We start from the raw sequence: 14300 nt of genomic DNA on the forward strand, positions 1-14300 counted from the left end.
AGACACCAGAACAACTACAGCTTAATGTAGTTGTTCTGGTGAGTATAATCAGTCCTTGCAGGATTTTTGTTGCAAATACTGTCTTTTCAGAGAAAAAGTAGTGTTTACTTTACAGCCTAGAAATACCTCCAGTGTTTCCTGGGTCAGTGCTGCACACTGTGATTGATGCAATGCATCTCTATGAGGAGATGCTGATTGGCCAGGGCGGTGTTTGGCTCCGCTCCATCCTGCCTCCTTGAATATCTCAGCTAATCTAATGCTTTCCCTTTGTGTGAATCTGTATGTCCCTGTGGGAAAGCATTGGTTTGGCTGAGATCATCAATTCTTGTGATGTCAGCCAAAGAGGCGGATCGGGGATGGTGTTAGAGCGGTCTGCAGGCTCTGGAGCAGTCTGCAGGCTGTGGAGAGCTAGAAATAAGGTAGGTTTTAACACTTTTTTTTTATTTTGATTAGATTTTTTTGATTGGGTAACTAAAATTATACATCAGGGTGGTGCAGTAGACATTGCTTACCTAGATTTCAGTAAGGCTTTTGACACTGTTGCACATAGAAGGCTCATCAATAAACTGCAATCTTTAAGTTTGGATTCCAAAATTGTTGAATGGGTAAGGCAGCGGCTAAATGACAGGCATCAGAGGGTTTTAGTCAACAGAGTATATTTGAAGCAAGGTCTAGTTACCAGTGGGGTACCTCAGGGATCTGTACTTGGACCCATTATTTTTAATATTTTTATTAGTGATATTGCAGAAGGTCTTGATGGTAAGGTATGTCTTTTTGCTGATGATAGTAAGATATGTAACAGGGCTGATGTTCCAGGAGGGAAAAGTCAAATGGCAAATGATTTAGAAAAAAAAGAAAAATGGTCAGCTGTGGCAACGGACATTTAATGTGGATAAGTGCAAGATAATGCACCTTGGACGTAAAAACCCAAGGGTAGATTATAGGATATTTGATACCCTACTAACCTCAAAATATGAGGAAAGGGATTTAGGAGTAATTATTTCTGATGACTTAAAGGTAGGAAGACAATTTAATAGAGCAGCTGGAAATGTATGCAGAATGCTTGGTTGTATAGGGAGAGGTATTAGCAGTAGAAAGAGGGAAGTGCTCATCCCATTGTACAGAACACTGGTGAGACCTCACTTGGAATATTGTACGCAGTACTGGAGACCGTATCTCCAGAAGGATATTGATACTTTAGAGAGAGTTCAGAGAAGGGCTACTAAACTGGTTCATGGATTGCAGGATAAAACTTACAAGGAAAGGTTAAAGGATCTTAACATGTATAGCTAGGAGGAAAGATGAGACGGGGGGGATATGATAGAAATATTTAAATACATAAAGGGAGTCAACACCGTAAAGGAGGAGACCATATTTAAAAGAAGAAAAACTACCACAACAAGAGGACATAGTCTTAAATTAGAGGGGCAAAGGTTTAAAAATATCAGGAAGTATTACTGTGACGGCACCCCCAGGCATAAAAGGGGTTAAAAGCCGTTTAGGAGATATTCCCTTCCAGATATACAGGCAGCTACTGTAGACAACCGAACCAGAGAGGCATATGAATGCTCTCAAACATACGAATAGGAAAAACCATACGAAAGGTTTATAGTCCTAGCAGTCAAACTGGAACAGCATACAATAAATCCCCTACCCCCACCCCCAAATGAGACAAGGCTCTGTGTTGAGGGTCAAACAGGAACAGACAGAGCTGTGGGTTTATTGTTCTTATATACACATTCTTACACATTAGTGCCACCCACAGGGTTTTGTAAAACAACCAATAAACATGTACAGTACACTCAGACACTCCCACACAAAATCCTCCCCTCTGCCTGTGATACAATTACCTTACACAATGGGTTAATGTAATTATCACAGGCAGGAAAATACACAGTTTTACACAATATTCATAACTTTAAAAGTATACATCACATTCACATAAACGTACATTTTCAGAATCCGCATACTCCAACAAACATACGTCAAAATCATACAAATTGGTCCAGTGGGTCAAAAGTTAGATCGAAGTCCTTTGTGACCAAATGAAGCATGACTTTTCTGCCCAAAACCAGTTCCTCAGAGTCTTCTATCCTGGAGATAATTGGGAAGTAATCCAATTATCTCCAAGGACAGAGGCAAAACTCCATTAGCCACACGGTAGCAAAAGACAATAAAATACATAAAAATATATAACTGTGCAGCTATTGCATAAAACGGGTACATTCAACATATCCCTAGATAGCTTAGATATGACTGTACATTATTACTGAATGGCGCTCAGATCACATACATACAGTTCAATTGCCATGGAGCCAAAGTCTTTCACATAGTCTTTCGTTATACGAATGGGCTCCATGGCATAGCTATCTGGGGTATCACTGTTCAAATAGGGCAAGTACCGAATAACCCTGCTTTCATGTCTTTGCAGGGGAAAATCAAGCGTTTCAACATGGGGCCATAGTCTAAAGCAGGCCTGTCCAACCTGCGGCCCCCCCAGATGTTGCTGAACTACAACTCCCATGAGTCTTTGAATAAAACAAATAGCCAGGGAATCATGGGAGTTGTAGTTCAGCAACATCTGGGGGGCAGCAGGTTGGACAGCCCTGGTCTAACGGCAGCAAGCGGGCAATCAGGCTCCTCCAATGCACAGTGGCGAGATTGGTCTTGTCACAATTACTTTACCGAGAGGATAGTGGATGCATGGAATAGCCTTCCAGCTAAAGGTTAACACAGTAAAGGAGTTTAAGCATGCGTGGGATAGGCATAAGGCTATCCTAACTATAAGATAAGGTCAGGGACTAATGAAAGTATTTAGAAAATTGGGCAGGCTAATGGGCCGAATGGTTCTTATCTGCCATCACATTCTATGTTTCTATGTTTTCTGTACTGTGCAAACTGGCCATCACATCGGATTAGAGCATGTTTAGCCTACAGATTATTAATCAAAATTATGAACACTAATATACAAATCCCAAACAGCTGTCATTATTAAGTGCAACATGTTGCACCTTATTTGCCTAGGTGTGATTTATTTATTTATATATTTTATCTTATTGCATATGTGTGGCTAAACACAAGATTCCAGGATGTTTTTCTCTAAGCAAAGTGCTGAATTATATGAAAGACGGGACATGTGTCAAAGCAAACCTGCTGTTTATTATCTGATGCTGGACGTCATTTCAATACTGGTAGACGGCCACTGAGTGCAGACTTTGTAAACATTGCAGTTCTCTTGCACTGCAATGTGCAGCATTTGGGCTACACACTCTACTCTTAGCCCACCGATAGAAATACTATTCTACATGCCTCAAGCTTCCACTCCAAGAAACTTATAGAGTCTCTACCCATCTCTCAATTTTCTACGAAACAATTCGGAACACTCTAAAGCGGATGTACAAATACAGAAGATATTTACCACATTCTTGCAAAGAGGTTACTCTAAAAAAGTTTTGAGACAAACGCTCCAGCAGGCACAACAAACGATTGCAGATGAACGACCATCAAACCTAATCGATAATCGACTAATCTTCCCTGTATCATACCACACTCATTCCCATCAAATAACATTTACAATACAAGGGAATTTGGATATCCTTAGAAAAGACCCTTCATTACCACCCATCTTTCATAATAATCCCATCATGAGTTACAGGAGAGGAAGAAACCTACGGGATATGCTGGTACATACTGACAAACATAACCTCATACTACAAGAAAAAAGTCCCATCGTGAGAGGATGTTGTCGGTGCCTGAGTTGCACAGCATGTAACTCGATTACTGGAAAGACTTTCTGCCACCCCTACTCGGAAAAAACTTTTCACATCAGACATCGCATCACTTGCACCACTACACATGTAGTATCACATGTGGCTTTGTATATATCGGGAAATCCTCTAATGACCTTAGAGAAAGAATGCGAAGTCATCGCTCAGCGATACGTATCGCCCTGAACATCCGTTCTGCCAACACTCCAGTGGCACGACATTTCTTGGAAGCTGGACACTCTTTACCGATGTTACACTTCATGGGCATTGACCATGTCCCACTATCCCCTAGAGGTGGTGACGGAGTTGCACAACTTTTGAGAAGGATATTTACCTTGGGGACACTAGCCCCACACGGACTGAAGGAGAAAAATCCTTTATATTGTTTCCTTCCTAGACGCTAGTTGTTTAGAACTAATTTCCCCGTGAACCTCAGCTTGCCCACTGAATCTTATGTATCTCTTGTAGCAATTTATCTCCATATGTTTCATTTTTATTGCTATATTGTTTGCTACATAACATTTTTATGCAATACTCATAATTTACATTGCAATTAATTATGCCGGTTAATGTGAGATTCCTCCTTCTTTTCATGCCTGGAACAATCACTGAATTAAGTTATTTGATCATTTCTGTTCTCACATAACTATCACCCCACTTATCTGTCGATCCAGTCTTCTTTTTATCTGGTCTCCACTTATCATACGTTATAGAGCTAATTGTTTCTTTGTATATATTTTTTCTTACCTTCACTCACATGGTTAAATTTGGTATCACCAGGTAGACATCACCAGTCTTGTTCTCACCTGTTCACCCTCCAATTATCTCACAGCTTGTGTATATATATAACAGTTATCCAGGAGGACTGAAACATTGATGTTTATTTGTGCTAAATAAAAGCACTTCTACTTTACTACTACAGTCTCCATCTTCTTTCCTATAGATATACATATATACTGTACACACATATATAATAGGTATATATATCTTGTATATATAATGTCATACTAAGTGTATATAACTATATATATATAATTCAATTCACGCTGGGTCCCACACTCCTGCTCCCAGTCTTGTTTATTGCCTAGGTGCCACTCCGACCTCAAAATATAAAATACCTTGTTGAAAGTGCACTCACAGGACTCGATACTGTTGCCAAAAATGTGCCATTTATTCAAGCTTCAAAAAGTTGATTACATAGTGTCAACGTTTCAGTCCACTAGGGACTTTTTTCAATATATATATATATATATATATATTATAAAATATAAATAATAAGTAAATACAAATAAATAGAAAATGGGGAAATAATTATATATGTAATTATATTCTAAGTGTATTTTGATATATATATATATCAAAATACACTTAGAATAAAATTATTAATATATATATATATGTAAATAAATAAAAATATAAAATATATATCCATACACATAATTACATAAATAATTTCATAAATATACACGTAGACTTCAAATATGTAAATATATATTTAAATTCTACTTGCATATTTATGTAATCCGTTTTCCTGGCACTGCAGGTCCCCTCTCCCTCCCACCTCCCATCCCTGGTTGTTGAAGGGATGAAAACCCCTTCAGTCACTAATCAAAGGCAGCGACGATGTCTCTCGTTGCTGCTTCTTCCTCCGCCGCAGCTCCTCCCCTTCATCACGTCAGCCGGCGTGGGAGACTGATCACGCTCGCCGGCTGGGGAGACCTAATGCGCATGTGCGGCAATGCCGCGCATGCGCATTAGACCTCTCCATAGGAAAGCATTGTAATTGCTTTTCAATGCTTTCCTATGGGGATTTTAGCGACGCTGGAGGTCCTCACACAGCGTGAGGACGTCCAGCGACGCTATAGCACAGAAAACCTGTGCTATGGACCAGGAAGTGCCCTTTAGTGGCTGTCTAGTAGACAGCCACTAGGGGAGGACTTAACCCTGTAAAGTAATTATTGTTTATGAAAACTGCAATAATTACAGTTGCAGGGTTAAGGGTAGTGGGAGTGTCCCTTTAAGTAATTTTGTTTGCAATTTGAGAGACCTGCCTGACCACGCAGGCCGAAAGTTCAGAGAATTGAATTTTCTAACACTGTATTTAACCCTGTAACTTAACATGACCCCCTAAGATCTGTACATGTGGGGTACTGTTTTAGAAGACTTCGCTGAACACAAATATTAGTGTTTCAAAACAGTAAAACGGATCACAGTGATGATATTGTCAGTGAAAGTGACGTTTTATGCATTTTTCACACACAACCGGCACTTTCACTGATTATATCATTGTTGTGATACATTTTACTGTTTTGAAACACTAATATTTGTTTTCAGCGAAATCTCCTGAGTATAACAGTACCCCTCATGTACAGGTTTTATAATGTTTCTGAAAGTTACAGGGCTTGATTTTATTTTTTTTTTGTTTAATTTGCCAGATTGGTTATGTTGCCTTTGAGAGCGTATGGTAGCCCAGGAATAAGAATAACCCCCATGATGACATGCCATTTGCAAAAGCAGACAACCCAAGGTATTGCAAAAGGGGGAATTCATTCACTGGCCAAAGTTAGCTTTCATAATTGTTTTTTGCATTTTTAACACACAAACAAATATAAATGCTAACTTATATAGGAAGTGAGAGCTTCCACAGGGAAACTTTAGTCTAATGCTTCCCTATGAGAAGCATCTTAACAAACAATCGCTGTATTTGATTGCCACATTTACGACAATCGCGCATGTGCCAGTTTTTTATGGACAGCAGTGGGGAAGAGAGGTTAAATCCTACGTTTTAGGAGTGGACAGTGTACATAAAGGAGTACACTGGAGAATTAGTAAAGGATTGAGTTGCATTAATAAAACATTAAATTGTATTGCACACATGCGATCACATTTAAACCACACTATTTCCACACACCGTACACATTTATCTTTAATTTGACTGTTTGTATTAATAAGGACACAGTGGATCTAACTCTACACTGTAAGGTCGTCTGAGCAGGGTCCTAATCTAACTATTGTTCCTGTATCATTTTGTAATTGTCTCTTTTATTGTTAAATTTCTCCCTTCCATAATACTGCAAAGCAATGTGGAATAAGTTGGTGCTATATAAATACCAATACCAGTAATAATAATAATAACTGGCTGACATGATGGTGAGTGAGCAAGGGAGAGATTGAGATGGAAGTGGGAGAGGAAGCAGGGTTTGGGAGTGGTGCAGGAGACAAAGAGCATCAGTGATACCCCAGGAAAGCAGGATGCAGGAAAAAGAAAGAAAAGAGGGACATTAGGATAAAGAAGGGACAGAGGGATTTGGACCCAAGATAAGAACAAGCCATCTTAAAAAGAGGCATTTGGGAGGTACAATATTAATTAGATTACAGTAAGTGCAGGAACTTGACGTGTGTGTGTGTGTTTATATGTTTATGTGCGTGTGTGTGTGTGTATAAATATATATTTATATATATATATATATATACATACACACATTTAATATAATTTTGTCATTTTTGTTTACGGTCTGTGATAAAGAGTGGGTCAACTGCACTCTTGATTGTTTATTTAAGCGCTCACAGAGCACATTACAAATTAGAAGAGGGCCTGAAGTAACTGGTCTGCTTGATTTAATTTAAGATTGTGTGCTATAGGCACATGTGCTGATCGCTTCTTACTGACTTTGAATGGTAGTATTCATATTTGTTTTGCAGAACTGAGATACACGGTTAAGTGATTAATCTTTTGGTTCTTCTAGACTTGTCGGTTGTTGAGACACGTTTCAGGCACGGAGCCCCTGGAAATTACCTGCATCCATGCAGAAGATACATTTCAGGTGACTGGTCCTCAGGTATGGAACTTCCCATCCTCCTATAGTTTCCAGTGTATCCCAGTGAAAGATGAAACCAGATGTTAATAGAACATGTGCTTGAGGCAGACACTGTGCTTAGTATTAAAGATGTTATATGAAAACATTTTATTACAACCATTTATAGGAGAAACTTGACTCTGTACATTACATAAAGCAGAGTTATTGGAAGTGAGACAGGAATTTTCAAACAGATAATTAAATGTTACAACTGTGATTAAGTGCCAAGCTGCAGGCACGATTTCAGTGGCAAAATACAGCTTAAGTTTATATAAAATAAATTTCAAAAAATATTCTTATGTAAATGAACATTTTGTCACTGTCATGGATGTATACGTTAAAGATTTCCTGTGTGAATTGGTATATGCTGGGCAAACATATCCTATTTGCAATTTTTTTTTTTTTTCAAGCCTTGATATTTGAGTTTCTGTATTCGTCAAGTAATGTAGAGGAAAAATAATGAAGTATTGCCGTTTCTTGTAATTCATTTCTTTATTAGCATAACACAAATTTGTGTGACAAGCTTTCAGGAGTTCCTCCCTTTATCAAATCTGAAGCATTTTTGACCACAATGAAACAAGCAAACTACAATAGCTGTAACGCAGGGATTAAAGCAGCAAAAAACGATTCCAAGGTGTCTTAAATCTGCCTTGGGATTTGAGCATTGGAAAAGAAACCAAGAGTTAAAGAAGTGCTGCATGCACCTTCAAGCTTCCCCATAAAAAAACAAAACATTTTGTTTTTCAATGGGCTTCCGCATCTCGTGACAGCTTTACTTGGTCAGCATTGCATTTGAAGCACCTCAGGAAGACAACCACTAGAGGCAGTTACAGCCACTAGAGGCAGTTACATTCCAGAGTTAAAGGACCACTATAGTGCCAGGAAAACATACTCGTTTTCCTGGCTCTATAGGGTCCTTGGGTCCCCCTCACCCTCTGGGTCCCCCTCCTGCTGGGCTCTTTTTTCCAGCGCTGGGCTCCCTCGGCACTGAGGACTCCCCTCCTCCTTTCCCCGTCATCGGCTGAATGCGCATGCGCGGCATGAGCCGCACACGCATTCAGCCAGTCTCATAGGAAAGCATTCTCAATGCTTTCCTATGGACACTGGCATCTTCTCACTGTGAAAATCACAGTGAGAAGCACGGAAGCGCCTCTAGCGGCTGTCAATATGACAGCCACTAGAGGCTGGATTAACCCTAAAGTAAATATAGCAGTTTCTTTGAAACTGCTATGTTTACAGCAGAAAGGGTTAATCCTTGATGGACCTGGCACCCAGACCACTTTATTAAGCTGAAGTGGTCTGGGTGCCTTTAAAATGGCAGGGCCACTGCACCCAGATCACTTCATTGAGATGAATTGGTCTGGTTGACTTTAGTGTCCATTTAATTGTGGCAACAAATAACCAAGTGCATCATTGCCCTGATCCCTGTTTTTGCTTCAGTTATTAACACCTTAAGGATCACATGATGGTCTATGCAGTCATCCAGTGCAGACCTCTAACAGCCTTTGCAATCACAGGGCATGCAATAAAGTTACCAGCAGGGGTTAAAACCCTGCGGGTTCTAAGAAACCAATATATATACTAATATCCAACAACCTCACCACAAAGTGTATGGAGTAATACAAATCCACTTACCTTATTAAATTATGAATACAGCTTCCTTCTGGGACATCCCTTGGGGAAGCTGTGTTCTTAATTTCACTTGTACTAAGGAACCCCAGATATATATTTTGGTACTTGAGGGTCCCCTCTGTCAGCTGTTTACACAGTTAGTGAGCCCTGCACTTAGCCCTTTAAATATCTCAGATGAACATTCTTAGACCCGTGATCGGTGCTGGGCTTTGCCAGCTGCCCAGCAACAATCACAGTGGCTGGAGTCACAGCATATGAGAAAGCTATCCCACTCATGCTGCAATCACACAGCACAGAGGGCTTGCAGAGCTATTTGTACGGTGTGAGCTGGGAATTTCCTCTGCTGAAGTCAGTACTGACATCAACAAACTGAATACCTCAGAGGTCGGATTTGGGGTTGAATTATGGATAGGCTTAGGGGTTGGATTATGGGTAGGTTTAGGGGTTGGAATATGGGTAGGCTTAGGGGTTGGATTATGGGTAGGCTTAGGGGTTGGATTATGGGTAGGTTTAGGGGTTGGAATATGGGTAGGCTTAGGGGTTGGAATATGGGTAGGCTTAGGGGTTGGAATATGGGTAGGCTTAGGGGTTGGATTATGGGTAGGCTTAGGGGTTGGATTATGGGTAGGCTTAGGGGTTGGATTATGGGTAGGCTTAGGGGTTGGATTATGGGTAGGCTTAGGGGTTGGATTATGGGTAGGCTTAGGGGTTGGATTATGGGTAGGCTTAGGGGTTGGATTATGGGTAGGCTTCGGGGTTGGATTATGGGTAGGCTTCGGGGTTGGATTATGGATAGGTTTAGGGGTTGGATTATGGGTAGGCTTAAAGGTTGGATTATGGGTAGGTTTAGGGGTTGGATTATGGGGTAGGTTTAGGGGTTGGATTTTGGGTAGGATTACAGGTTGATTTACGTGTTGGATTAGGGGTCTGATCAAGGCTTGGATTGGGGAAAAGATTAGGTGTACGGTTTGGGGAAAAGATTAGGCGTACGGTTTGGGGAAAAGGTAAACATGTGGGTTATCATTGTACTCGAAGTCAAAAGCAGAATACAAATGTGCAGTAGTGGGAGATGGGCATTCTGTGAATTTCCCCAAAATAAAATGTATGCGGAAAAAAACCCAGAAAAACAAAAATAATTTATCTTGGTTTTGTGATAAAAATGGTTAAATGAAAAGTGTCAAAATGCTCTAAGTTACACAGCCTAGAGGATGTACTTGCTACTTTTGTGTACCTGTTATGGATTCTGTGAGTACTATAAAAGTTGTAATTTCAGCAAGCTAAACTTTGTAAAGATTTATCTATAAAACCATAATTCGCTCATTGCAGTAATTGTTTTAAAACTTCTAAAAATGAATTTTAATCCTAGACATATTGAGCACTTTAACAATCATTACTAATTGGCGAACCTATTTTGAGTTAGTTGCACTTGGAGTGTACAACTTATATAATGTAAATAAAAAATTTTTTTTTTAAATATTGCATTCTATTAAAGGAGCACTATAGGGTCAGGAACACAAACATGTATTACTGACCCTACAATGTGTAAACCACTATCTAGCCCCCTTGGCCCCCCTTTGCTTCCCTAAATATAGTAAAATATTACTTGTATTCAAGATTGAAGCTACTTCCTCTGACCTTTGACATCATCAGAAGTGGTGGCTTGATCCAATCACAATGCTTCCCCATAGGATTGGCTGAGACTGACAAAGAGGCAGATCAGGGGCAGAGCCAGCACCAGTTAAACACAGCCCTGGCCAATCAGCATCTCCTCATAGAGATGAATTGAATCAATGAATATCTATGAGGAAAGTTCAGTGTCTGCATGCAGAGGGAGGAGACACTGAATGTTTGGATGCATTTTAGGCAGCCATGATCCAGGAAGGATCTCTTAACAGCCATCTGAGGAGTGGCCCGTGAAGTTATTATTAGGCTATAATGCAGTGGCTGTTACATTTTCACTGAAAAGACAGAGTTTACAGCAAAAAGCATGAAGGTAATGATTCTAATCACCTGAACAAATTCAATAAGCTGTAGTTGTTCTGGTGACTATAGTGTCCCTTTAAGTATTGTGTTATGGATGCTTGCAGGATGTCCAAAGAATGCTCTATTTTTCCATTCAAAAAAAAAAATATCTCAAAAAAGCGTTGGTCTTTAAGGTTAACAAAGTTATGAAGAATAACTGTTTTGCTTTTAATTTACAATAATCGCATGCAAGCGTATTGTAGCTTCTACAATTTTATATTAAAGGAAAAATGTCTAATAACTATTGTGCATTTCATATCAAGCTGTGTTCCCTTTACTGTAATCAGAGTAAGCAAAGCACAGCATTATCAAAAATTGCATGGCTAGTACATACAGCATGAAAACACTTTAGGCTGTTTCGCTTTCAACGACAAGTATGAGATAAGTTCAAAACAAATGATAAAACTACAAAATACAGAAACAACTGATATAACTACAAAATGTTATGACAAATGTGATAATCATAATAGATATGCTCACAGTTCTGCGCCACCATTACTTTTAAAGGCTACTGAAGTACATTTGGATACAGGTCACTTAAAGTTACAAGGGGTCACATTCTCAGATCTGCACACATAGTAAAAGGAGAAAAATAACAACATATAATTAAGTTTATTATTCTGATATGATTAGCAAAATATGATACATTGATTAGACCAAAGCCAAATTGTCTTAGATGATCGGATACTTGGTGACTTATCTTACCAGATAACATATATGCAGCCAAGATTGATATAACCAGGGCCAAAAACTGTAAAGCCCTGGGGATCTCTGTAAAATTGATAAGTGTGTGTGTATACGCGCACGTCTATTTTTTCCCGAGTGCACTAGTCTGATAATATGCCTCTTATTTTCCATTATTATCTCTATGTGAACCATATGACCACAATAAAAGAAAGTTTCTTTATCAAGCTATAGCAGTTATGACATCTTTGGCCCTGTGAACCTGTCATAGTTCTTCTCTTGTTTTCATACAGTGCTGCTTCCAGCAAATTGAAGACTTTACACAAAAATATCTTATATGTTTTATATTGTGATTCAATGATCCATCATTTTAGGAGTTAAGACAATGTCTAGATGTATTATTTGTTTTATTTTAAACTTGGAGAAGATCATCTTTGTAATCACGAAAAAATAGGTAAATCTTACTCACTGTTAGAACACTGCTATTACAATTTGCCATGTGTCTTTGTGTGATACACGTTTTTGTATTTTAGATTGTATCTGCTGCAGAAACGTTAGCCCTTCATCCAACCAGTAAGATTGCTAGAGAAAATCTGGATGTTTTTTGTGAAGCCTGGGAATCTCAGATGAGTGATATGTCAATTTTGCTGCGGGAAATTAATGATGTGTTTGAAGGGCGAAGAGGTAAGAAGGATGTCTTGCCAGGCAATTTTTAAGCAATCTTGGTTGGTACAAAAATAAAATACTTTACCTTAGCCTGTCATAATAATAATTGTCTTTTTTGGGGGTGGGAGGAGGGGGCAGCCAGAGACCTAATATTAATGAATGACTAAGCTTTCAACTGTGAGTGAGACCTTAAAAATGTCAATAGTGTGGTTATCTGTTCAAAGTAAATGTAGTTTGTATTGCAGCCATTCCTGTGTACAGGCCCAAATGTGGCACTGCTGTAAGTACTTAATGGATCTCGCTGACACATACAGTCATGGGAAAAAGAAAGTAGACCCTTTGCAAATTCTCTGGTTTTACAAATGAGGGCATAGTAACATTAATATGTTCCTTAGCAGGTCATAAATTAACTACAACTTCAGATGAAGAATTCATGACATATTACACTGAGTCATGATTTATTTAGCAAACATAAAACCAAAATGGAGAAGCCATGTATAAAAAACTAAGTACACCCTATGATTCAATAGCTTGTGGAACCACCTTTAGCAGCAATAACTTGAAGTAATTGTTTTCAGTATGACTTTATCGGTCTCTCACATCGTTGTGGAAAAAGTTTGGCCCAGTCTTTACAAAGTTTCAGTTCATTGAGGTTTTCTGGCATTTGTTTATGCACAGCTCTCTTAAGGTCCCACCACATCATTTGAATTTGTTGGGGGTTTGGGGTCAGTCATGCCATTAACTCCAGGTGAGAGAGAATTGCGTGCAACATTTCTTTGCAATGTTTGGTATGGTTCAACCTGTCTATGACTAATGCCTATTGTAGCCTAGTCATAGATTTCCAAAGGTAAGGCATTTTCGATAAAGCAAATTTTCTTTTCAGTTCTGAGACCAATAGCTTACCCACTTTCCACTTTTTTCCCCTGTCTATAATAGTCAAATTTTAACTTGCGTAGTGCTCTTTCCACATGTTGGAGTTGATGGGTTTCCACTCACTCCTGAGTTTTCTGAACATAGCTCTGTTATCTTAATTTTTTTTAAAAAATCTTTCTTTTTTTCGTGCAGTTGATGACAATTGTGCCTGTCATGCCACAATAGCGATGGCAAGCATTATCAAGAACAAACCGTTACATGGATCGTTTGCACTTTTTTATATAAGAATTTTTTTGTTATATAAGATGAGGACAAGAGTGTTAAACGTAAGCAGCATATATAAGTCTGGAGCTCCGAACTGAGCATGTTATAGTGCTTTGGCCTGGTATATGTTGGGTATAACTATGGGTGTGCTATAAGTTGAAGCCGTGCTGTACTATTTCGGGTTGATTCTGTTCCCGGTGTGTTGTCGGTATACTCTTCGCTGTCTCTTGTGAAGGTTGGGTGCTTGTGAGCCCGTTGGGCTATGTGAAAGGGACCCCCAGTCGGGTGGGCCTCGTGCCAGTGAGTGCTGGTGATATGGTAAGCTGGGGTACTGGTTGGGGTGAGGCCGCTTAAGTGCGGTTCGTTGGCATGCTTGGTAGCTGGGGGGCAATTGTCGTGCCGGCAGAACGAGGTGCGGGTGAAAAATTGCGAGGCCTGCTGTGTTTTATAGTTATGTCTGTTATCTTAATTTGACACTAGTTTATGCTGGTCCTCTGCATCTTTTAAATCGCTAAGTAGTTTCTCAGAGATTTTA

At 39.3% G+C, this 14300-nt stretch overlaps 1 protein-coding gene across 1 annotated transcript in view; it reads left to right on the forward strand.

Annotated features, from left to right (window-relative positions):
• Window positions 1-14300, forward strand: part of CTNNAL1 (catenin alpha like 1) — a 268432-nt gene that overhangs the window by 202568 nt on the left and 51564 nt on the right. The window contains exons 10-11 of the mRNA XM_063451862.1: window positions 7514-7606; window positions 12496-12646. Coding sequence (XP_063307932.1) covers window positions 7514-7606; window positions 12496-12646 — 244 coding nt within the window. The remainder of the gene's footprint in view (window positions 1-7513; window positions 7607-12495; window positions 12647-14300) is intronic.

Source organism: Pelobates fuscus, chromosome 4 (assembly GCF_036172605.1).
Source record: "Pelobates fuscus isolate aPelFus1 chromosome 4, aPelFus1.pri, whole genome shotgun sequence".
Taxonomy (NCBI): domain Eukaryota; kingdom Metazoa; phylum Chordata; class Amphibia; order Anura; family Pelobatidae; genus Pelobates; species Pelobates fuscus.